The sequence below is a fragment of the Jaculus jaculus genome, chromosome 1, assembly GCF_020740685.1.
Source record: "Jaculus jaculus isolate mJacJac1 chromosome 1, mJacJac1.mat.Y.cur, whole genome shotgun sequence".
Classification (NCBI taxonomy): domain Eukaryota; kingdom Metazoa; phylum Chordata; class Mammalia; order Rodentia; family Dipodidae; genus Jaculus; species Jaculus jaculus.
The window spans coordinates 327,261,854-327,287,259 of record NC_059102.1 but is presented as its reverse complement, the minus strand read 5'-3'; the positions used below and the strand labels follow the sequence as shown (position 1 = coordinate 327,287,259).

General features: G+C 44.9%; 1 protein-coding gene and 1 pseudogene across 2 annotated transcripts in view; both read right to left on the bottom strand.

The window, feature by feature from the left end:
• The window catches only part of Tp53bp2 (tumor protein p53 binding protein 2), a 64,385-nt gene extending 60,325 nt beyond the window's left edge, over window positions 1-4,060 (bottom strand). For both annotated transcript variants that reach the window (XM_004653242.2, XM_045138158.1), the window contains exon 1: window positions 3,804-4,060. In XM_004653242.2, coding sequence (XP_004653299.2) covers window positions 3,804-3,830 — 27 coding nt within the window. In that variant the 5' untranslated portion in view covers window positions 3,831-4,060. The remainder of the gene's footprint in view (window positions 1-3,803) is intronic.
• Window positions 4,061-19,158: 15,098 nt separating this feature from the next.
• Window positions 19,159-19,470, bottom strand: LOC101598453 (annotated as a pseudogene).
• Between the last annotated feature and the right edge of the window lie 5,936 nt (window positions 19,471-25,406).

The window sequence follows — 25,406 nt, the reverse complement described above, 5'->3', positions numbered from 1 at the left end:
CAAGTAATCCTTTTTACTGCATAGCACTAGGAGATAACTATAAAGAATTATGCTTAACTGCCACAAACTGAAAAACTAAACCATGATCAGCTGAACGGACCTTTTTAAATGAGCTACCATTTTCTGAAAAATACTCCCTGTTTAAGGGCTGGGTATGGTGGAGCTCAGTTTGGCTGCACATTCAAGAGAGTCAACACCAGGCACATGCAGCTATTTAAACATAATTAAAATTAAAGCATGTCTTCCAGTTCAGTTCCTCGGTCCCACCAGCCACATTTCGAGCAGCCACATGTGGCTGGTGCCTACTCTACTGGACAACACAAATACTGAGCTGTGTGCTTATATGCCAAGTTCATCAATACTAACATGCCAATACTTCTCAGTCACACAGCAGATTCTATATGGCACTGGCAAAATAAAAAAAAATAACATAACATAAAAGGTGCAGTAATATTTTGTTTGAAGTTACCATTTAGCATATAGCAGATATAAATAAATTGTTCGAAAGGTATTATCTGAAAAGGGCAGCAAATACTTTCAGAACCAAGCTCTTTCATAAAAATATGCATTTTGTTGATACAAAACAACTCACAGAATGACAGTAACAAATAAAAGCTATCTAGTGTAATTTTCAAATGGCTTGAGAATTTTTCCTCTGGATAATTGCCTCCATTTGAAAATCAGACACAATGAGTGCAACACTGAAAAGCCACATGCTCAAAGAACAAATAACCCCTTCTTTAATGAAGAAAAATGGGTGTCCAATATGAAAGACCAATCAGTTTCTCGTAAGTGGTACAGATACCATAGAATGAGATGCTGGCCACGGCAGGTATCTGAAAAGGAGAGTAATTACCACTCCATTTCGGCAGTGCCCCATCATTACCTCCATTCCCACTCTCCCTGCTTGTCTACTTATTTTTAGCCTACTAAGATGCATCTTCCACTTCTGCTTTTGGATCCAATTATCACTTCATGTCCCATATAAAAGAAACCCACTTGATTCTGCACTGTTTGGCAAGAAAATACATGAACACCACTTATTTGCATCTATTTAATATAATGCAGTCTAATTTTACCATGTCTTTCATAGCAAATCAAAGAATGTGCTTAATGCCACAAAACTGTACACTTAAAATGGTTAGAATGCTAAGTTTTTAAGTTGGATAAATTTTAGCACAATTAAAATATATATATACACATATATATGTGTGTGTGTGTGTATCAACTGAGTTCCCATGCTTTTTCTGATAAACTGATCAGAGTTTTCCAAAGTAATACAACAAAATCTTCCACAGAATAAAAACCCAAGCATACTTAAAGCTAAGGAAGAAAACTGTGTTTAGAGAAATAGTTTAAAAAGTGGGTTACAGTGGCCTACACCTGTAATCTCAGTACTCTGGAGGTTGGTGCAGGAGGATCACTGTGAGTGGGAAGCTAGTGAGTTCTAACAAACCAGCCAGAGGCACCGCAAGACTGCCATAAAGCACCCAGTGAGAAAACAGCTCAAGAGCTACACAGCTCAGTGGTACAGGGCTGGCCTGGTATGGGTACAAGACCCTGGGTTGGATCCCAGCACCACAGTTTCATTTTCAAGTACCCCAAATATCACAGAATAAAGGCACCTTACATCACATGAGGCTGCCACATGAAAACCTGTCATATTTTATGGATCACACAGTCAGCATCACCTGCTTGGCCAATACCGTCAATTCAGGAGGTTTCTTCTGGCACCTATTCCAAGCTAACTATACTAACCAATCCCCTCACAAAGTAACTCTAATCCTTAAAACTACCCCACAAGCTAGGTATTACCATCTCTCCGGTTTACAGGTGGCGACACCGCGGGACAAAACATTAAAAAGAAGCAGGTCCTAATGGCGCACACCTTTAATCCCAGCATGGGAGGCAGAGGTAGGAGGATCACTGTGAGTTTGAGGCCACCCTGAGACTACATAGTGAATTCAAGGTCAGCCTGGGCTAGAGCGAGACCCTACCTCGAAAAACCAAAAAACTAAAAAAGAAAGAAAGAAAATATTAAAAAGAAACAAGCCTGAAAGCTTCCTCTGAATTTAAAGCCAGCATACCCCCCACCACTCCTTGGTCTGTTAGGACCACATTCTGACCTCAAAAGAGCAATCAGGAGACTCTGACTGCTAATGTGAACCCAGTCCTCATAACTCTCAAGAATTCTGATCTAGGAATTTGTTGAGAGAAGGACAAACTTCCTTACACTTCGGGGGGGGGGGGAGAGACACCAAAAAGCATATTATGACATAAACTGATGGGTTTTTTTGAGAGAGAGAGAGAGAGAGAGAGAATGGGCGTGCCAGGGCCTCCAGCCACTGAAAATGAACTCTAGACTCATGTGCCACCTTGTGCAGCTGGTTTACGTGGGTCCTGGGGAATCGAACCGAGGTCCTTTGGCTTTGCAAGCAAACCCCTTAACTGCTAAGCCATCTCTCCAACCCATAAAACTGATTTTTAAGGAAGAACCCATACTGCAACAACCAGCACCTGTTCTCTTCCTTTTTTTTTTTGCCTCAGGGTAAAAAAAAGAAATCACAATCTGGAAAAGTTACTTCACAACAACGAAATGTAAACCCAAAAGTTCCCAAAACCCTTCATCCTTACCACAGCACATCTCCTAACATGGGGGCATTCACATCTCAAACCCAAGTCACAACCAAGTATTAAAACCAGAAAAACACGCGCGATTCTATTTCCAATTCCTTGAACACTAAGCAGAGCAACCTTTTCCCAAACCATCTAAACCCAATTAATCAAATTATGACGTCTGTCCAAGACAAGGAAGTTTACGACACCCTCCATAATACAAGAAGGGGGCAGGGAGACGGCAATATAGACTGTGCACGTGTGGCTACAAAAATAAATTAAATAAATATCTCTTCGCTCCACTCCACGGGTTTCACAAAAACGAAAGGAGAGCTGTACTTTTTGAACAAGTGAAGTCCTAAATATGCGGGGTGTCCCAACGGTGACCCCGGCTTCAATTGGAAGTAAACACTACTTAGAGGAGTAAACAGTCTCAAGTCAGCAGAAGCCGAGCAGCACGCCAGGCTCTGCAAATCGTTTAAGAAAAGAACATTTCAGAAACGACTCGGACCTGGACAGGCCTGGTGGCCAAAAAGCAAATGCCTTTGAGAATTCACTGATCCTCTCTGCAGGGCACCAAAGTGTCACCGCGAACTTGTACGGGCTGCCATGTACTCAAACCCTTTTTCCACAGAGATAAAGTGACTCGACTGCTATCGCAGACACCAGATCGAAATTCAAGTAAAAAAAAAAAAAAAAAAAAAAGCAAGCCAAGGTTCCCTTTCCCAGTGTAGTGCTTCACTCCAGTGAAAAGTTTAGTTTAAAAAGACAGCAAAGAAACAAAAAGTGAAGGACAAGGTCCCTGGTTCCCTTACTTCTTGACCTTCAACAATGGCCCCAAAAATAAATAAATAAATAAAAAGTCAGGCTCCAATCCGAGAGAAAAAAAAGTTTCGAGCGACAGAGCCCCACGGGCAGCTCCACCAGCCGCAGGGCCGCGCGGGGACCGTCGGCGCCGTCGGGTGTCGCCAAGCCCCACGCGGGGCCCCCTCAGCCCCGAGGGACCCCGGAGGATGCGGCCCCGCCCCTCCCGAAGCCTCGGGGTTCGCAGCGCGCGGACACCCCCTCCCCCGGCTCCGCTCGAGACCCGCACCACGCACCGGCCGCCGCCGCCCGCGACTCCGCACACTTCCGGGCCCGCCGCTCCGGTTCCCCCCCCACACTCCCCGGCACGCCCACCCGCTTACCGGCATCATCTTGGACCCGAAGCGCATGGAAGCAGGTGGCCAGCCCGCGGCCTGGCGGAGAAGAGGGGACCCCGGGGAAGGGTTAGGGGGTAAGATCGCGGGCGCCGGGAAGAAGGAAGCGGGAACGAGGTCCCCGCGAGAGGCGGCCGACCTGTTGCGAAGCGGTGGCTCGCGGGGGGACCGGCAGGGGCTTCCCACGGAGCCCCGGGACCACCACCCCCAGCCCGGCTCCCCAGTTCCCCGAACGCCCGAACGCGGCTTTGTCTGGGCGCTCGCGACGGCTCGGGGCTCCCTCCTCCGCTCCGAAACCAACTAATCCCGAGCCCGGCCCCCGCCGAGCCCCAGGCTCCGCCCACCGCGCTGGCCCCGCCCGCGGCGCGCCTCGGCGGCCTGGGGGAGGGGAGAGCGCTAGGATGGAGGGGCGACTGCGCCTGCGCGATCCCTCGGAGGGGCGGGGCCGAGGCCGCGGGGGCGGGGCCAGAGCCTTTTCTTCGCCTCGGGATTCAAGGGCGGCGCTGGGCGGGGCCTGCGGGAAGGAGGCGCCTGCGGAGAACAATAATCCTGAAAGACGCCCGCGGAGCCCGCGGCGGTGGTCCTCACCTCGGCGGTTCCGAGTTGCGCCGGGGATTTGAACCGTGAGCCGGGATTCGGTGCCCGAGCCTGGTGGGGAGAGGCGACCGTGGGACGCGCCGCACCCTGGGAAAGCCGTGGGGACCGGAGCCGTCCCGACAAGATGGAGCCGCACGCGTCTTCAGGGCCCGATGCGCATCGGAAAAGTTCCTCAGGTTGAAGGAGCTGGCTCATCTGTGCTCGCTCTCCCTCGGCTTAGATATTGTCAAAGCCTGATTTTTAAAAGGCCCGGTGTTCTGGCACTGGAGACGTGTCTCAGTGGTTCAAGGCACCTGCCTACAAAGCATGACGACCTGGGTTCAGATCCCCAGTACCCATGTAAAGCCACACACACAAAGTGCTGCATGCAGTGGCAACAGGTCCTGGTGCATCTATTCCCTCTCTCTTTGTTTGCAAATAAATGAAAAGTCTATGCTCCGTGCTAGGTTGTAAAGAGAAAGCATAACTTCCATATGGCTAATGTGATGGGGAGGGTTGTGTTTATTTTGTCACAATAAAAAATAGTCCCGGGCTGGAAACATGGCTTCGCGGTTAAAGCACTTGCCTGCAAAGCTTAAGGACCCAGGTTGGATTCCCCAGTACCCAAGAAAGCCAGCTGCACAAGGAGGTACATAAGTCTGGAGTTCATTTACAGTGGCTGGAGGCCCTGGGGCTCCCATTTTCTTTATCTGCCCCCCCTCCCTCTCTCTCTCTCAAATATTATTTTTAAAAATAGTCAAAAAGTTTTTAAAACGTATAAAACACTTTTCTAAGGAGTTCTTCAGCTTGTAATACTTTACAGACATTCTTAACACAGGTAGATACAGGCTTGTGTGCAGAAAGCTCACGCCTAGGAAAACTGCAGTGATTTCATTGACAGGAGTGGCAGCTGGTTCCTCTTCCTCCATCCAGGAAGACTTCAGGAACTTCAACTCCAGGAAGCTTCTTTCTGGTTAAGGATCTCAAGTGAGATCACACAGACACTTTTCTGTGTCATACATGATTCTAGAAATTAATGGTATTAAGCACCCGAGTTCTTGAAGCTTCTAGAATGGAGACAGCCAGTGTGGTGGTGTACACCTATAATCCTCCCACTTGAGCAGCTGAGACAAGAGGATTTCCATGAGCTGGAAGCCAGCCTGAGCTAGAGTGAGACCCTGTCTCAAAACAAATGAAATAAATTAAAGCTGGACAGAGGATCACCGCGAGTTTGAAGCCATCCTGAGACTACATAGCTAATTCAAAGTCAGCCCGGTCTAGAGCGGGACCCTACCCAAAACAAAAGACAAAAACAATTACTACTTTCCCAATGTGGTGATACAGACAGACGCTGAAGCAGAAGGATCCCAAGTTGGGCCTGCCAGGACAGCTTAGCAGGATGGAAAAAGGGAGCAGTTGGGTGCGGGAGAAGTGGCTTAGCCGTTAAGCACTTGCCTGCAAAGCCTAAGGACCCTGGTTGGAGCCAGGACCCATGTTAGCCGGATGAGTTCATTTGCAGTGGCTGGAGACCCTGGCGCGCCTTAGGTCAGCCTGGGCTAGAGTGAGAACATGCCTTGGGTGGGGGGAGACAGTTCTTTCCTACTCCTATTCCTTACCAGATTCCAGCAAACTCCCTGTTGGCACCACCCCAGCTACCATATTTGTAAATACGAAATCGTAGCATTTCAACTAGAATTTAGTGTTTACAATCTAGTTCAAAGTCCATTTTAGGGTTATCCTGAGAAGGAAATTCAACCCTTCATTTATTTAGTAATTATTTATCAAAATGCCAACCATGTGCTGGGTATTCTAAGTACTGAAGTCCATTAATGGACAAAATAAAGTTTAATGGACAGCCAGGCATGGTGGCACATGTCTTTTAAGCTCAGCATTCTCAAGGCAAGGTAGGAGAATTGCTGTGAGTTCAAGGCCACCCTGAGTGAGACTACATAGTGAATTTCAGGTCAGCCTAGGCTTGAGCAAGACCCTACCTCAAATTAAAAAAAAAAAAAGTTCAATGGACAATAAAACCAATAGTTAAGGGGCTGGAGGGATGGCTTAGCCACTAAGGCATTCGCCTGCAAAGCCAAAAGACCCTGGTTCAATTCCCCAGGACCCATGTCAGCCAGATGCACAAGGGGGTGCACACATCTGGAGTTCGTCTGCATCAGCTAGAGGCCCTGGCACACCCATTTTTTCTCTCTTTCTCTCTCCCCCTCTTTCTCTGTCAAATAAATAAAAATAAAATATTAGAAAATAGTTAAGTATATTAATATAAAGCAGTTATTGTCACTGGGAAAAAATAGAGCATAAGAGATTGGTTGAGGCCTATTGCTGTGAGCTGACATTTTGGCAGACTCACTGCTAGCTTCTGTGAAAAGACTAGGATGTTCTGGCAGTCTAGGAAGAAGATGACAATGACTTAGGCAAGGGTGGTCAGAGTGGCTGTGGTGTAAAGTGGTCTTTGAAGGATAAATCCACAGAAGTTCCAGGCAGATTAAGTATGGAATATGAGGAAAGGTAAGTCCAAGAATTTTGTCCCGAAGGCTGAAAGTTGCTGCAGACTGAAGTAGGTGAGATCATGAGTGGAACAAGTTACATGAAAGTTACAGTCTATAATGTGTGTGTGTGTTAGCTTTCAAAATCTTAACAAAAGTAAGAGAAACTCTAAGCCTAAGTTTTAGCACATTTGTGGGAATAATTCTTTTTAGAAACTACTTCAAAATGGACCTAGTTGGCATTGGGGGAAAAATCCACTCGTGTTCATGATTCTGTTGAATATAATGAAATCTCCAAAGCTGCCTAAAGTATCATAATTTATTATAGGCATCCAAAAACTGAACTTTGGGGGTCACTAAACCTCAAAGAAAGTTCTCGATGAAAAACAACAACAAAATGATCTCATTATTACCCAAAAATTGGTTATACTCAATAGCAAATGACGTTGAATTTCAGTACTGACAACCCTGGCTGACTGATAAAATTATTGCCATGAAAAGGGGAACAAGGAGAGAGTTGGAATGAAATACTCCAAGTGTATTTTTTTACTGCTGTTTTCATAAATGCCCTGCCCAAGGAAAAGGAGGGGGAAAAGGGGACAGTAGCTGGCAATTTGTCCTGAAACTCATTTCCAGCCAACTGAGAATTCCCAGCTGCCAAGGAGCAGGCATGTTTATGTTGAAGGATTTGTTTCCTTCATGGAAGTGTAAAACTAAAGACACCTTGTCTGCGCTTTGGTTCCTCCCCTCAAGTTCCGTCCCACTCAGAAGGCTCTCCGAGGGGTAGTTCGCTGCCTTCCCAGTTTCACTATTTCCTTCATTCGTTCACCTACTAATCCTTTCAAGAGCCTCAACTTGGTGCTCCCCACCCCGTAATTCTACATTTGACTCCAAGGAAGATAAGTGAAATTACCAGAAGCTGGGTGGAGAAGAGCTGCTTCTTCTCTTGCACCTCACCCTACCCTTGGGCACAGTACAATTAACTATCTATTTGGCATGAGTCCAACCCAGGCTGCTCTTGCCCATTTCCCACAGATGTTCCAAACCTTGGATGTCTCTCCTCAGAAGATGAGCTCCCGTCTTACTTAGTAAGATAGAGACTCTACAACCTGCCCCTCTATAATTGTAGTCTGCCCACCCCATCTTCCTATGTTCTTTTTTACCCTCTTCCTACTAATTTTTTTATTTATTTTACTATCACAGTCATCCCTCCATATCCATGGAGGGCTAGTTCCAGGAGTCCTGATAGCAAGTTCTGCAGTGTCCTAGCACATGCCTGTAATCTCAGCATTGAGAGGCTGAGACAGAAGGTTGAGAGTTCAAGACCCAGTTACGTGGTGAAATTCTGTCTCTAGATAAAGTCTTTATATGCAGCCTGTACTTACCACTTGATAGACTTTATATAAATCTTTACTTACAATCCCTGATAGAATGCAAATTCCTTGTAAACACCATATTGTGTAGGGAGCAATGACAAAAAGAAGAGCTATACACACTCAGTTGTGATTTTTTTTCTGAATATTTTCAACCTGAGGTTGGCTGAATCTTCCTAGGCAGGGCCCATGAGGGTGGAGGCCCAAATGCACTCTTAACGTTTGCCAAGCACTGTACTAGATTCTAAACCTTCCTTCTGGAGGCTTATATTCTGGGTGGAGAAGCTAGACAGTAAACGAATGATGCAATAATAAATGCTAGAGGGAGAACCAATCAGGTAAACACAGTGTTTGGGGCAGGGTGGCCAGAGGAAGCAGTGAAGAGATGAAAAAGAAGACAGGGGCTGGAGAGATGGCTTAGTGGTTAAGCGCTTGCCTGTGAAGCCTAAGGACCCCGGTTCAAGGCTTGGTTCCCCAGGTCCCACGTTGGCCAGATGCGCAAGGGGGCGCACGCGTCTGGAGTTCGTTTGCAGAGGCTGGAAGCCCTGGTGCGCCCATTCTCTCTCTCTCCCTCTATCTGTCTTTCTCTCTGTGTCTGTCGCTCTCAAATAAATAAATAAATAAATAAAAATTTAAAAAAAAAAAGACAGACTAGGCAGTGGGGACAACAAGGACAGTGTGCTTGACATGAGTGAATGTGGAAGGGAGTGGTAAAGACAAAGTCGGGGCCTGTAGCATGTAGGATCATTTAATTGTCCTTCTCAGATAGTCCACCTTGACAGCTTACTGTTAATATATTTTTTCTTTTTAAAAGTATTTTATTTAGCCGGGTGTGGTGGCACACGCCTTTAATCACAGCCCTCGGGAGGCAGAGGTAGGAGGATCGCCGAGAGTTCAAGGCCACCCTGAGACTACATAGTTAATTCCAGGTCAGCCTGGACCAGAGTGAGACCCTACCTCGAAAAACCAAATATATATATATATATATATATATATATATATATATATATATATATATATATATATACAGTTATTTATTTATTTGAAAGAGAGAGAAAGAGGGACACACACAGAGAGAGAGAGAGAGAGAGAATGGGCACACCAGGGTTTCCAACCACTGCAAACAAACTCCAGACACATGTGCCACCTTGTGCATCTGGCTTATGTGGATCCTGGGAAATTGAATCTGAGTCCTTAGGCTTCACAGGCAAGCACCTTAACCACTAAACCATCTCTCCAGCCCTTAATATATTTTTTATTTAACAGTTAAAGGCACTTACTTGCAAAGCCCAACAGCCCAGGTTCGATTCCGCAGTACCACATAAACTCAGATGCAAAGTGGCACATGCATCTGGAATTTATTTGCAGTGGAAGGAGACCCTGGCATGCTCATTCTCTGTTTCTGTCTAATAAATACGTAAAATAAATTGACACATAATTGTACCTATTTATAGAATAAAATATGATATTTCTTTTCGAATTTATTTTATTTGAGAGAGAGAAAGAGGGAGAGAGAGAGAGAGAGAGAAGATGGGCACTCCAGGGACTTTGGCTACTGCAAACAAACTCCAAACATATGTGCCACCTTGTGCATCTGGCTTACGTGGGTCCTGGGGAATTGAACCTGGGTCCTTTGGCTTTGTAGGCAAGTGCCTTAACCACTGAGCCATCTCTCCATCCCTACAATATGATATTTTAACATTTAAGCAGGGTGATATGAGATGAGAATAACTAGCATATCTATCCCTTCAGACATTTATCATCTCTGGAAGTCTTCAAAATCCTCCCTACTACCTATTTTGAAATATACAATTAATTGTTATCAATCTTAGTTACTTTACAGGTTCCTTGTCCTACCAACTTATCCAGTTATTTCCTGTATTCTCTTCAATTAGTAGTAATCAGAGAGGAGATGGGGGTAGAAGTTTATATTCCCTGCCTGAAATACAGTCTCCACTTCCTCTATATGCAAGCTCATACTCATCTTTCAAGTTTCTACCTAAATGTTGCTCCTGAAAGTCCTATTTGATGTTCCTAAAGAGAAATGAATCAATACTTCTTTCCGCAATGCTATGTTCTTGCACCTACCGCATAATATGGGTGAGGGTACCTCCATTCATTTCTATAAGTAGATTCAGTAGCAAAAACTGCTTGTTTTTACTTGTTTTCTTTATATCTTCAGCCTTAACATTGTGCCTAGGGCACAGAAGGTGCTGTGCGAATGCAATTGATGGTACTTAATATTTCCTATGCTGTCTTCAGCCAGGTGGAGTGACTCTCTTAGGAACAATGAGCTTGTGATTTATCTCCCATTGTCAGTTCTGTATGACTTCACCTCTTTCTCATTCGTCTAGTGGCTTCTCAGTCCTTCCCTTCTCTGCAAACAGTTCTTGGTGAAGTCACCGTGTCACCTCTGATTCACTGACCCAATAAATGTGTTCTGTCTTCATCCTCCTTGGCTCTCTCTGCAGCAGCATGTAGCTATTGCTCGTTCCACCCTCGCTGTGCACAGTGTCCTCTGAGTTTTAAGAGCATGTGGGTTTCCTTCTGCTGACAGTGTCTCTGTGTCCCTTGAAGCCCTTGTGCTCCTCACCAGCCTTGGCTGTTGAGAGACCTTGACTCAATCCCAGTCAGTTCTTTCCGCTGACTACCCTTTCTACAGTCTTCTACAGCCTTAAACCTGACCTATCAATGTATCCAGCTTTTTCATGTTTTCTAACCCCAGAGCTGCTACTCTGGGTTCTAGAACTGTGCTGTAAAATAAAAAAGACACTAGGTACATAGAACTCCCCACCCCTTCTTTTGCTGAGAATGGAACCTGGTTCTCCTGCATTCCAAACCCATTGTCTACCTCTGAACGGTACACCCAGCCCCTAAACACAAGTATTAAGCACTAGTTGAAATGTGGCTAGTAGGACAGAGAAACTAAATTAAAATTAATTTGAGGCTCAATGTCCACATGTGTGTAGTAGCTAAAACATCCAACCACACTGATACAGAATGCATTCATCATCACGGGAAGCTACTGCGCAGAGCTGGATCTCTATATCCACCCATATCCATCGGCCTGCTTACCAAAGTTTTGTTGCAAAGGTACTGCAGGGCAATGTGTCTAAAATCAAAGTGTCATCGTTAACCCCATCCCAGGCTGCTTTGAGCACTTTCTGTCTCAGTGAATAGAACTGCATTCATTTTTTCAAGCTATAAACCAGGTATCATGTTTTACCTCACATCTTTCTCAGCTGATACACCTCTGTAGTCATCCAGCTCTGTCCACCCTGTCTCCTAAATATCTACTCAGAGCCCCCTTTATCACCACCACACGATGCTGTTCACACCCCCTTATCACCACCACACCATGCTGTTCACACCCCCTTTATCACCACCACACCACACTGTTCACACCCCCTTACCACCACACCATGCTGTTCACACCCCCTTTATCACCACCACACCATGCTGTTCACACCCCCTTTATCACCACCACACCATGCTGTTCACATCCCCCTTTATCACCACCACACCATGCTGTTCACACTCCCTTTATCACCACCACACCACGCTGTTCACACCCCCTTACCACCACACCATGCTGTTCACACCCCCTTTATCACCACCACACCATGCTGTTCACACCCCCTTTATCACCACCACACCATGCTGTTCACACTCCCTTTATCACCACCACACCACGCTGTTCACACCCCCTTACCACCACACCATGCTGTTCACATCCCCCTTTATCACCACCACACCATGCTGTTCACACCCCCTTTATCACCACCACACCACGCTGTTCACACCCCCTTACCACCACACCATGCTGTTCACATCCCCCTTTATCACCACCACACCATGCTGTTCACACCCCCTTACCACCACACCATGCTGTTCACACCCCCTTTATCACCACCACACCACGCTGTTCACACCCCCTTACCACCACACCATGCTGTTCACATCCCCCTTTATCACCACCACACCATGCTGTTCACACCCCCTTTATCACCACCACACCACGCTGTTCACACCCCCTTACCACCACACCATGCTGTTCACATCCCCCTTTATCACCACCACACCATGCTGTTCACACCCCCTTTATCACCACCACACCACACTGTTCACATCCTCTTTACACCACCACACCACACTGTTCACACCCCCTTTATCCACCATCACTCCACACTGTTCACACCCCCTTTATCCACCATCACTCCACACTGTTCACACCCCCTTTATCCACCACCACACCACACTGTTCACACCCCCTTTATCCACCATCACTCCACACTGTTCACATCCCCTTTATCCACCATTACTCCACACTGTTCACACTCCCTTTATCCACCACCACACCACACTGTTCACATCCCCTTTTTCCACCACCACACTACACTGTTCACACCCCCTTTATCCACCATCAGTCCACACTGTTCACACCCCCTTTATCCACCATCACTCCACACTGTTCAAGCACTGACTTGGATCTGATAAGACAACCCTGATGATGAATGCCCTGCCTTAACTCTGCTTGGTGCCATTGTGTCTGTGCCTATGCCTGTCCCTAGCCCCAGTACCACAGTCCTCTCCCTCTGTGACTCAGTCACATCCTCTTTTTGCCCCCCCCCCCATGCTTCCTCAAGCACATGCTATAGCATAGATCCAAAGACCTCGTCCTCACACGGACTGTCACCACTGAGCATTTACTCGGGTTTGTGTTGTCGTCCACAACACTGTAAGGTATAGATTCAGGGCTTCTGCTTATCCTTGCCAAGAATTAATTCTTAATATAATGAAAGGATGAAGGAACAAAAGAGTGAATGGCCATTCTTGTGATCCCACCTGGCCATCTCATAAATTCCTTCAAGAAGTTATGGTTGAGATGATCAGGCCATATGGTGCTGAAAACCACTACATGAGCTGTTAGGGGAAAATGGCCAATAATGTCATGAGCAAGAAGGGGACACTGCTATATGGGGAATTAAAAAAAAAAAAAAAACAGCCTGAGAAGATGTATACACCTGTGCAATAGTGACACACAGCCCAGGTAGGTAACCAAGGGCTCTTTGATTGGTTATGAGATTGGCTTAGAGGAAAAGAACCCATAACTGGACCTAGGAACCAAGTCAGAATCTTATGGAGACAAGATAATGAATGGACTCTGAGGCGAAGCTCCCACTACTAGCCTTCATCCAAAAGTTGGGCTACACCCATAAAAATCTCTCTCAATTAATAATGCTTATCCCCTTTAACCTATACTGATCTCACTCTCTCTCGGAGAATCCGTTCTTCTTTTTCAGAAAGCAGTGAAAACCAAGAACAACCAAAATCTACCAAGACAAGAGTAGAGAGCTGACTGTCCTGCAGGAGACCCCTCACACAGCGGCCGGGGCCCCCGTGAAACCACAGAGGAACTGGAGAGATGAGCGAGAGTGCTACTTCCACAGTGAGCCTGACACTGGGTCAGAGTGATGGAGACACACAGTGAGGATACTCAAAACACACCAAAGCAGAAATCCAGAAGCTTCTGAGAGCTTAACTCTAAAGTAGAATTAGAGCACAACCACCAAGGCTCGGGGAAGCTTGCAGAATAGGGGGCCAAAAGAAGGTGAGAGCCACAGGGTGGGAGGGAATATCAGGAGACACAGCCCCCCTCCTCCTCTCCACAATGACTGACTGCTGCTCTCACAACTCATAACCCACAACTCCATGGGGAAGGCCAGCCATCCCACCAAGGAGGGCCCTCAGTGGAGTGGGGACAGGGAGGAGGGAAATTATGGTACCAGTATATCATGTGCCCATACAAAGTTTCTAAATAATACTAACAACAATAATAATAATAATAATAATAAATAATAAAAGAAGCTGTAGGCTAGAGAGATGGTTTAGTGGTTTAATGCTTGCCTGTGAAGCCTAAGGACCCTGGTTTGAGGCTTGATCCCCCAGGACCCACATAAGCCAGATGCACAAGGTGGTGCATGCATCTGGTATTCATTTGCAGTGACTGGAGGCCCTGGGGTGCAACCATTCTCTCTCTATCTGCCTCTTTCTCTGTCTGTTGCTTTCAAATAAATAAAAATAAATAATAATTTTTTTTTTTTTTTTTTTTTTTTGTAAAAGAAGGTCTGGTTGAACAAGGGTGAAAGGATTTGTTTAACCTAAACCCATTCCTGGAATGCAACCTCAAACCCTTTCCTCTTCTGATGACTGGCCAATGGTATCAGCATTTGTAGAGAACTTTATCTGTAATTATTTGGCAGCATTTGAAAAAGAAAAACAGAAGAAAATCCACTTGAGGTTTCAGAAAGAAGTGGAAGCTTTGCTGTTAACAAGAAAGAAAAATCTAGCCTAAAATACTGAAAATAACCACTGCCAGTATTGAGCACCCCCCCCCCCCCCACCGCCCGGCAAGACCCAACAGTCTGCCATTAGCTTCTGTTCTCCCTGGTACACAGCAGTTTTACGCTAGCGTCTCTATTGAAATACACTATGTTAAAATAAAATGAGCTTTTTTTTTTTCCCTAGTCATTTTGAGCCATTTTTACAAGTGGAGAGTTGGTCAAGTGTTTTTAAGAATATTACTATAGACTGCATCTGTAGACTGGTTTGTGTGAGGAAGATTTGGCTCCCAGCCTGCAGCACTGTTAGATGGTAGTGGAATCTTTTTATTTAACTTTTTTTATTGACAGCTTCCATAATTATAGACAATAAGCCATGATAATTCCCTTTTCTCCCTCACTTTCCCCTCACAAATCTACCCTCTATCATATCACCTCCTCCTCTCAATCAGTCTCTCTTTTATTTTGATGTCATCACCTTTTCCTCCTATTATGAGGGTCTTGTGTAGGTAGTGTCAGGCACTGTGAGGTCATGGATATCCAGGCCATTTTGTGTCTGGAGGAGCATGTTGTAAGGAGTCCTACCCTTCCTTTGGCTCTTCCATTCTTTCTGCTGCCTCTTCTGCAATGGACGCTGTAGCAAACAGCTTCATGTTCACTGAGATGAACTTGCAGACCAGGCACAGTTATGGAGGAAGGGATATTTATTGAAGCTTACAGATCCAGGGGAAGTTCCATAATGGCAGAAGCTGGCCTGCCTTCACAAGGCCAAGCAGAGAGAGAAGCACAAGCTTAAAAAGTCAAAAGCCGGGCTGGAGAGATGGCGTAGCGGTTAAGCACTTGCCTGTGAAGCCTAAGGACCCCGGTTCGAGGCTCGGTTCCCCAGGTCCCACGTTAGCCAGATGCACAAGGGGGCGCACGTGTCTGGAGTTCGTTTGCAGAGGCTGGAAGCCCTGGCGCACCCATTCTCTCTCTCTCCCTCTATCTGTCTTTCTCTCTGTGTCTGTCACTCTCAAGTAAATAAATAAAAATTAAAAAAAAAAAAGTCAAAAGCCACAGCACACTTCAGGAACTCCAGCTAGGCACACTTTGCATATCTTTAGATTGAAATCTGAAACCCACCACCACACCTTAAGATCACCCAGTGACACTGCCTCCAGCCAGGTGGCTACAGATGCAAACTACAAACAAACAAACAACTGAATATTTTGGGGGCCATCTATTCTATTCAAACCACCACATTCCACCCCTGGCCCCCAAAATATTTATAACCATCATATACTGTAAATTGTACTCAGTTCAATTTCAAAGGACCCCACAGTCTTGACTAATTTAAGAACTGTTAAATCAAACAAGTTAAATATTTCTAACATATAAAGGCACAGAGTAAACATTGTCAACTGGTATAAGGCATAGCAAGGAGCGACTAAAACAATACAAACTCAACCACCATCAAACAAAACATCAAACTTCGGCAGTTCAAGTTCAATGTAACCAGAGACTGCCAGTCTCCAGATTTTTCAATTCCACTCCTCCAGCTGGGCAGAGTAGCAGGGGAACACTTCCATCTCAGGCCAACAGTGTGCACTATGGTAGCCCTTGCGTAGTCCTGGTATATCCGAAACATCTTGAGGTCTTCATGCAAACCACGGTCCATCTTCCAAAGGCTCTTTCAGCCTATCAGGGCATCATGCCCTGCCTCATGCTGCATCCCAGCAGCAGCTCCTGGAACCATGTGCAATTCATGACCACTCCTCACATTTTCCAAAGGCTCTTTCAGCCTATCAGGGCATCATGCCATATCTCAGTGGCAGCTCCTGGAACCATGTGCAATTCACAACCACTTCTCGTATTTTTCATGCTTCTGAAACCAATACCAGGTGTGCAGGACACAGCCATATTCTTAATTCACAGATAAAATAAATCATAACCTTGAAAAGCAGGTTCCAGGCAGCTCTTTCCAAAAGTGTTTATATTTCTATGATAGTCTTTTCTCGGGCATCCTTTCCATGGTAAAGCAACTGGACTATCTTCCTTTAAGATTGCTAATGTGTTTGACAATAGCAGATTCAGTAACCTAAAACCAGTCTCAGTGCCTGTAATTTTAACTTGTTTGAGGCTTTCCAGCTTAAAATCTTAAATCTCTCAGTCCAATATCTTTAGCCAAGCACATCAGTCCATTACAAATTTAACCTTGATCAAACTCTCTGGGCCTGGGCAGCAGGACACAGCCAGCTCTTATGCCAATAGCCCAGTCGCAACAAAGTCCTCTGTAGTCTTTCCTTCTCCTTAGAAAGCTCATAAGGCAAGCCGCGAAGTTCAATACTGTCTGCACTTAGCATTCTCAGACTCATCAGAATAGCCCATAAAACTTGGCTTACCATTCCAGAAGACATCTTCAGTTGCAAGCACCAAATCCATGCCTATTCCTCCAAAACAAAGGTTCCAAAAGATCAACATCCATATAGTCAGGTTCATCTCAGCCCACTCCTTGGTACCAAGTTCTATAGCAGAAACTTCAGGTTCACTGAGATGAACTTCCAGACCAGGCACAGTTATGGAGGAGGGGATATTTATTGAAGCTTAAAGATCCAGGGGAAGTTCCATAATGGCAGAAGAAGCTGGCCTGCCTTCACAGGGCCAAGCAGAGAGAGAGAAAAGCACAAGCCTAAAAAGTCAAAAGCTACAACACACTTCAAGAACTCCAGCTAGGCACACTTTGCATATCTTTAGATTGAAATCTGAAACCCACCACCACACCTTAAGATCACCCAGTGACATTGCCTCCAGCCAGGTGGCTACAGATGCAAACTGCAAACAAACAACTGAATATATTGGGGGCAATCTATTCTATTCAAACCACCACAGACCCTGAGCCTTGGAAGGTGTGATAGAGATGTCTCAATGCTGAACACTCCACTGTTACTTCTCAGCACTATGGTGACTTTAGAGTCATCCCAGTGGTCACTGTCATCTGAAAAGAGAAGGTTCTCTAACCAAAAGTGACAGTAGCATTAATATACGGATATAAACATTATGAAAAGTGCTTACAGGAAAGTTTGGTGAGCATAATATATGCATTTAGCCAGACAACAGCGAGCGTTACTTTCCTAGAATTCATGGCCTCCCCTGTCATAGGCTTTTGACTAGGTTCTCAGTACCAGACATATATTCCCTCCTGTGGAGCAGGCTTCCTGTCCAATTAGAGAGAAATTGGTTTCCCCCATAACAGACATGCCACTATTGCACCCGTTGGCACAACAGGCCAATCTTAAGGCTCACAATGTCCACTGCTCTTTAAATGGTGGAATCTTCAGGAAGTAAAACCTAATGAAAGGAAGTTAGGTCACTGGGGCATGTACTTGAAGGAGATATACAACTGAGCCAAAATAAACCTCTCCTCCTTTTAAGTTGCCTACCTTAGATATTTTGTCACAGTGACTAAAGCTTGATTAACATTGTTAATTAACAAAGACGCTTCGGTTTGATGGCAAGTAGACAAAGTTCCTTTAGGGAGAGGCCCCATTCTTAACGTCCTAACTATCCACTTGAGCCCAGCACACAGTATTTCAATCTCGGGTAATTTTTAAATGAGTTCAATCATGTTAAACTACACACATTTTCTCCAAAGTGATAAAAACAATGGTACAAAGAAAACCTAATCAGAGGGTTGTTTTTCTTGGAGGGGGGTGTAGAACACAGGGCATATGCTAGGCAAATGCTCTACCACTGAGCTATAATGAGGTTTAAATAACATAGAAAACCCTAGCCAGGTGGTTTTCTATGTTATTCAAACCTCATTTATGTAGTGTGTACAGTTGTGTTCTAACAACCGTTAGTGTTAGAGGTAGCTAAGTCAGTTACTTATAGGCAGTTGAGAATACTCCACTCTATGCCATGTTGTTAGTTGAGGAGGAGAAACATTCCTGAAAGTCTTAGACAAACTCAGATGGGAATGCCACAGTTAAAGTTCACAGGGAACTTTGAGAAGGCCCACATGAAAGGGGGAAAGGCAAATGGAAGACTTCAAATATGAAAATGGGGAGAAGAATCTGGGAAGAATTTTTACTTCAAACTGGTGAGATCCCAAGCTGTAACCATCAAGGATTTATTTCCGAAAGTAATTCGTATTCTAAGCAGACTTGTAAATTGATTTGGAGGAGACTCTAATTTGTTTTCAACCCTTTTCCACATTGACTGCATCTAATAAAATGCTTATAAACTTCTTTAAATCAGTTAAAAGTAAACATTTTACTCAATAAAGTTTATTTGTACATATGACAAGAGACCATCTATAGCATGTTCTCCCTGCCTGTTTAAAGATGCTTTCTTTTATTTACCAAAAAGTTCCAATTTACAACATGCAGTGACAAGTACCGTATGTCTACTTTCATCCTTGCACCATCTTGGGCCCATCTATGTGAAATGAGCTACTGTTATAGTATTGAAGGCACTTTTTTTTTTGACATATCATAGTTTATTCAGATAGTCTGGTCACACATGATCCAAGAACATTCAAATAACAGCAAATAATCAGATGTTAAAAGATTGGTCTTCAAACATTATAGCCAATGATGCCATGCTTGCCTATGATCTCGTCAATATAAAACCACATCCACACTTCAGTGGCCACCAGACCATTCAGCTTTGCTTCCTTCACTGTAAGATGTTTGAAGGCACCAGTTTTAGCACTCCAGAGTATGTTTTTCAAGCTCTGAATAGCAGTAGGGATTTCAGCAGGGCTTGGAGGAACCAGCTCAACCTTGGCATAGTGCCAAAATGTGGCCAATCAAGGCTTGGAGTAAGTCACAGCAGTGTTCATCAGCTCCGGGGCCTTCTGCGTGAGGTTACAGACGAACTGAGCCATGGGTCTAGGCTGGAAGGCCCATCGTTCCAAACGGCCGGCTGAATGTCACCCACTGCCCAAAGGCTGAAGGCACTTTTTAAAAATATAAGTTATATTTTTACTTGAGAGAGGGAGAAAGAGGCAGAAAGAGAGACAAAGAATGTGCACACCAGGGCCTCCAGCTGCTGCAAATGAACTCCACATGCATGTGCCACCTTGTGAATCTGGCTTACATGGGTCCTGGGGAATTGAACCTGGGTCCGTTAGCTTTAAAGCAGGCAAGTGCTTTAACTGCTAAGCCATCTTTCCGCCCTGAAGGCACTTTTTTATGAAAGAGAGAGAAAGAGAATTGGCACGCCAGGGCCTCTAGTCACTGTAGTTGAATTCCAGATGCATACGCCATCTTGTACGCATGTGCAACCTCACACACTTGCATCACCTTGTGCATCTGGCTTAGGTGGGATCTGGAGAGTTGAACATGGGTCCTTGAGTTTTGCAGGCAAGTGCCTTAACCACTAAACCATCTCTTCAGCTCTGAAGGCAATTTTTTTTTTCCTGAAGGCACTTTTTAAAGAAAGAAGTGAAGAGAATCTTTTAGCACCATGACAATTGTGAAAAATCACACTTATGTCTTCACTTTATGAATGAAGAATTAGAGGCAGAGAGGTAAAGTCACTTGTCTGAAGTCTCACAATCAGTGAGGGACAGAAGCTGAGGCTTGCATTCTGGGGCTTTGGGTCCAGAGTCAGCAACCTTAACAACTATGCCATCGTCACGTTGCTTTACTACCACCCCATCCTCCAGCATATCTATCCTGAGTCCTTATGGTGTGTTAGGGAAATACAAATGAGAACAATTCAGAGCATGTGCAGTCTGCAGAGGACGATCTACTGGTGAGCACAGGTGGGAAATCCAATATGACGTCTGGGGGACGTCACCCAGAGAGAGTCTTTCTCCCAACCCTCCCAGTGTGGAACAGCTAGGAAAGCCCTTGTAGGGCAGAGAGCTCACACACTGCAACTAAAGAGATGAACTCTTATGATGTTCTCAGCAAAAGGAGGACATTTTTATTGAATCTGAACTTCGTTTATAGCCAGGCACAGTGGTACACATCTAGAGTCGTGCGCAGCTTTTGGGAGACTGAATTGGGAGTATCATTTAAGCCTGGAGGTTTAAGGCCAGCCTGGACCACAAAGTAAGAGTACTGTTGCAAATAAACAAATGAATACACAAATCGAGTTTTATTGTCTGTGCACTATACACACAGCGATTTGACAAGCACAGAGTTTCTAGTAGAACTTATATATTCAGAACAGAAATGCAGTAGAAGTAGCATTGACCTGGTCTGCCCATTCCAGCACTCTTACGATTTGCCAAGCTTTATGCTCAGCTCTCTGCAAGCATTTTCTCATAAATGTTAACCTCCACTAACTCTATAAGGAAGTGCCATGATCTTTATTTTACAGGGCAACTATAGTTTAGCAATTGTGACTTATTGGCTCACCCAATAAATACTTTCAATGAACTTTGTGCTGAGTACAATTCTAGGCTCTAGAGATACAATGGTGAAAAATGCAAGGTCCTGCCCTGCTTGTTAAAGGTTTTATTCCTAGAGCTGGGGAAATGGCTTGGTGCTTAAAGGGGCTTGCTGCTGAGCATGCCAGCCCAAGTTCAATTCCTCAGCATGCAAATAAAGCCAGATGCACACTGACATGTGCATTAGTGACCCCAACAAATCTACAGCATTGGTGGGGGGAGGGGAAGAAGTTCATGAGCCAACTAGACTGGTGAACATGTAGCAATAAAAACAGTAAGGTAGGCCTGGGGAGATTGCTTAGAGGTTAAGGCCCTTGCCTACAAAGCCAAAGGACCTAGGTTCAATTCCCCAGGACCCACGTAAGCTGGATGCACAAGGTGGCGCATGCATCTGGAGTTTGTTTGCAGTGGCTGGAGGCCCTGGTGTGCCCATTCCCTCCTTCTTTCTCTCTCTTTCTCTCTCTCTCTCTCCCTCTTTCTCTGTCAAATAACTAAAAATTAAAAAATTCTTAAGAGAAATGGAATGCCTGTTCATAAAACCACGTGTACATGAATGGGCAGACCAGGTTTATTCATAATAGCCAGAAAGAACCTATGTGTCTATGAGCAGGTAAATGCATAGAAAAATTGTAGGAGGGGCTGGAGAGATGACTTAGTGGTTAAGGCATTTGCCTGCAAAGTCAGAGGACCCTGGTTTGATTCCACAGGACCCACGTAAGCCAGATATCCAAGGGGGCCCATGTGTCTGGAGTTCATTTGCAGTGGCTAGGGGTCCTGGAGTGCCCATTCTCTCTCTCTCTCTCTCTCAAATAAATAAATAAATAAATAAATTTTTTTAAAAAAGAAAAATTGTGGGAAATGTTAAAAACAGCTACCCTAGCAAAAATAAGGGCAAATTGTTGATGTATATGATAACATGAATGAATCTCAAAATCACAATGTTGATTATGTGAAATTTGCAGAGAGTATTTGTACCAAACACATGAATTGTTATTATGTGGGGGGATGGACGTGTTAACTAACTTGTTTATGACAATCTATATGCCAACACATCACACATTGTTCATCTTAAATATGCATAGTTTTTGTGAGTTATGCCACGGTAAAGATGGAAACTCACAAAGTTAAAAAAGATAATGTAAGATGTAAACACATAGAAGTTTTTCTGTGCACAAGCAAGATTTATTTTTTTAAAAAAATGTCTTAGGCTGGAGAGATGGCTTAGCAGTTAATGCACATACCTGCAAAGCCAAAGGACCTCAGTTCAATTCCCCAGGACCCAAGTAAGCCAGATGCACAAGGTGGTGCATGTGTCTGGAGTTTTGTTTGCAGTGGCTGGAAGCCCTGGCATGCCCATTCTCTCTCTCTATTTGTCTGCCTTTCTCTCTCTCAAATAAATACATAATTAATAATAAGATTTAAAATTTTTTCTTTAAGCTGGGCATGGTGGCACACGCCTTTAATCCCAGCACTCGGAGGCAGAGATAGGAGGATTGCTGTGAGTTTGAGGCACTCTGAGACTACATACTGAATTTCAGGTTAGCCTGGACTAGAATGAAGCCTTACCTTGAAAAAAAAAATTGTGTGTGTGTGTGTGTGTGTGTGTGTGGATGTGTGTGTGTGTGGATGAGTGTGTGTGTGGATGGGTGTGTGTATGGGCATACCTGCTGATACAAACTCCAGATGCATGGGCCACTTTGCAAGCAAGTACCTTTTGCTACTGTGCCATATCCCCAGGCCACAAGCAAGATTTCATCTTATTATGTTAACAATTGTATAAACATGTATGTAAATACGAATAGAAAGATGAAAACGTTTCTTTCCAGGCTGGATGCTTGACGTGGCATCATGTACGTTATCTGTTCGGGGTATGGATGTGTCAATTTGGACCACCCTAAGAACGCAACAGCAGCCCATGCTGAGGGAAGAACAAGCGCAAATGGGCAATGCTGTCTGATTTTACTGCACGGTCTTCTGAAACAGCGTTAGCTGCTCCGGGGTCAGAAGGCGGGTCAATACATTCCAGGGTAGACATGATTGATCTGAAGGTATGTAAGGGTGATAGAAATGTTGTACAACTTAATTTGGTGGTATTTGGTTCATGTGTTTCCCAAAACTCAATTAACTATATCCTTATGATTGATGCATTACATTGCATGTAAATTATAACTCGGTAAAGACGATTTAAAAACTGAAGACCACAGAATTTTGCATCAGAGTGATCTGATTTTACTTCTCATTAAAATGTGACCTCAAACAAGCTACTTATCTAAGTCCAAAGCTCTTTATAAATTTCACAGCACTGTTGTGAGGATTTAACAAGCGATTTCATTCCATGTCATTTCAGAATCTGTCAAGGAACTTAAAATCAAAAGTTGTGAGCTTTTCCTGATCTCATCAAGAAAGAATATATAGGGGCTGGGGAGATGGTTCAGTGGTTAAAGGCACTTGCTTGCAAAGCCTGCCAGCTCAGGGTGTAGTTCCCCAGTACCCATGTAAAACCAAATGCATAAAGTGGCACATATAGTAAAAAGAAATAACTTTCTTTTCCTTCTTCTTCTTCTTCTTCTCCTCCTCCTCCTCCTCCTCCTCCTCCTCCTCCTCCAACTCTTCTTCTTCTTAGGGGAATTGCCTTTGTAGACCTCAGTGTAGCCGTCAATCTTACGATGGTGGTTTGATTCAGGTGTCCCCCATAAACTTAGATGTTCTGAATGCTAGGTTCCCAACTGATGGAGATTTGGGAATTAACACCTGCTGGAGGCAGTGTATTGTTGGGGGCGGGCTTATGGACTTTACAGCCAGTTTCCCCATGCCAGTGTTTTACACACTCTCCTGTTGCTATGGCCCACTTGATGTTGGCCAGGGGATGGTGTTCACCCTCCGCTCATGCCATCGGTTTTCCCTGCCATCGTGGAGCTTCCCCCTCAAGGCTGTAAGCCAAAATAAACCCCTTTTCCCCACAAGCTGCTCTTAGTCAGGTGATTTCTACCAGCAATGCGAACCTGACTGCGACACTTACCTATGATCCACCTACCACTCAGGCGAAGCATACAAGTTGTGTTCCATTTCTGTAACAAACCTGAGGTTTGTTTTGCCTCACAGTTTTGGAGGTTTCCATCCATAGTTGATCGGCCCATGGCTTTGGGGGTCTGTGGCAAGGCAGGATGTTATAAGAGTATGTGGTGGAGAAAGCTGTCCACTTCATTACGGGAAGCAGAAAGAGGAAAAAGAGAGGCATGCTACAATCTCTCTCTGCTACCTAATTCCACTAGGCTCTGCCACCTCTGAATAGGACCACTCTGGAGTCCAAACCTTTAACACATGAGCACTTGGGGGACATTTCAGCCCCTAGCTATAGTTTTGTGCTCAGGAAAAGTGCCTTTTCTTTTTTGGGGGGGTGGGGTGTCTCACTCTAGCGCAGGCTAACCTGGAACTCACTCTGTAGTCCCAGGCTGGAAGAGTACCTCTGATGTCAACTAGCAGCAGAGAAAGTTAACTTCCTTCACCCGCTGAGCTGTAATCTAATATCTGTGTGTCTGGATACAGGGAGAGGCCTGGTATGTTAGGACAAAATAAAATTTCTGGGGTGCCAGCTCTCCAGTTATATCAGGCTGACCTGAGCTAAAACAGGCTCATCTGATCCAGCTAGGTGTCAGAATGACATGTTCTCAGTTCATCTGCGGTGTTACATTTCTCTCAGGTTTTCTGTCCTCCCCGTTTGTGACAGCTTGTCTGGCAATTTCAGCTGTGGCCCTGCCCACAATTTGGTCATCTGCCACTTACCTTATAATCACTCTCTCAGCCACAGCTCCTGTGCGAACTTACGCCTTCCCTCATGTACACGTGGGTTTCAGCACAGCGTCATCCCACACTGTCTCCCGCAGAACTCCTGGCCCGGATGGGGCTCCTGCCTGCTGGCCACACTTCCCTTGGAGCCACCAGAAGCCCAGACTTGGAAGAGTTCCCTGCAGGCATGTTGGCTGGGGCGGGAAGCTTATCTGAACCTCTGATCTGAACTATCACAGCTGCATTCCTTCATCCTTGCAAGGGAGTCCAGTCTGAGATAAGAAGAGAAAAAAAAAAAGAAGAGAAAAATGCAAAATGGGTTGAGGTGAAAGAGCAGGCCTGGATGAAGCTGCATTTGGCCCCGTTGCTGTGATGCCAGGCTTTTTCCATCTGTGTGTGTCCGTCGAGGGAGATTTTCTGCTTGAGACACGTTCCTTTATTCATTTATTTGTTATTTTTACTTATTTTTGGTGTTTTGAGGTAGGGTCTCACTCTAGCCCAGGCTGACCTGGAATTCACTATGGAGTCTCAGGGTAGCCTTGAACTCACGGCAATCCTCTTACCTCTGCCTCCCCAGTGCTGGGATTAAAGGCGTGCGCCACCATGCCCAGCAAGAGTTTTATTTTTTATTTATT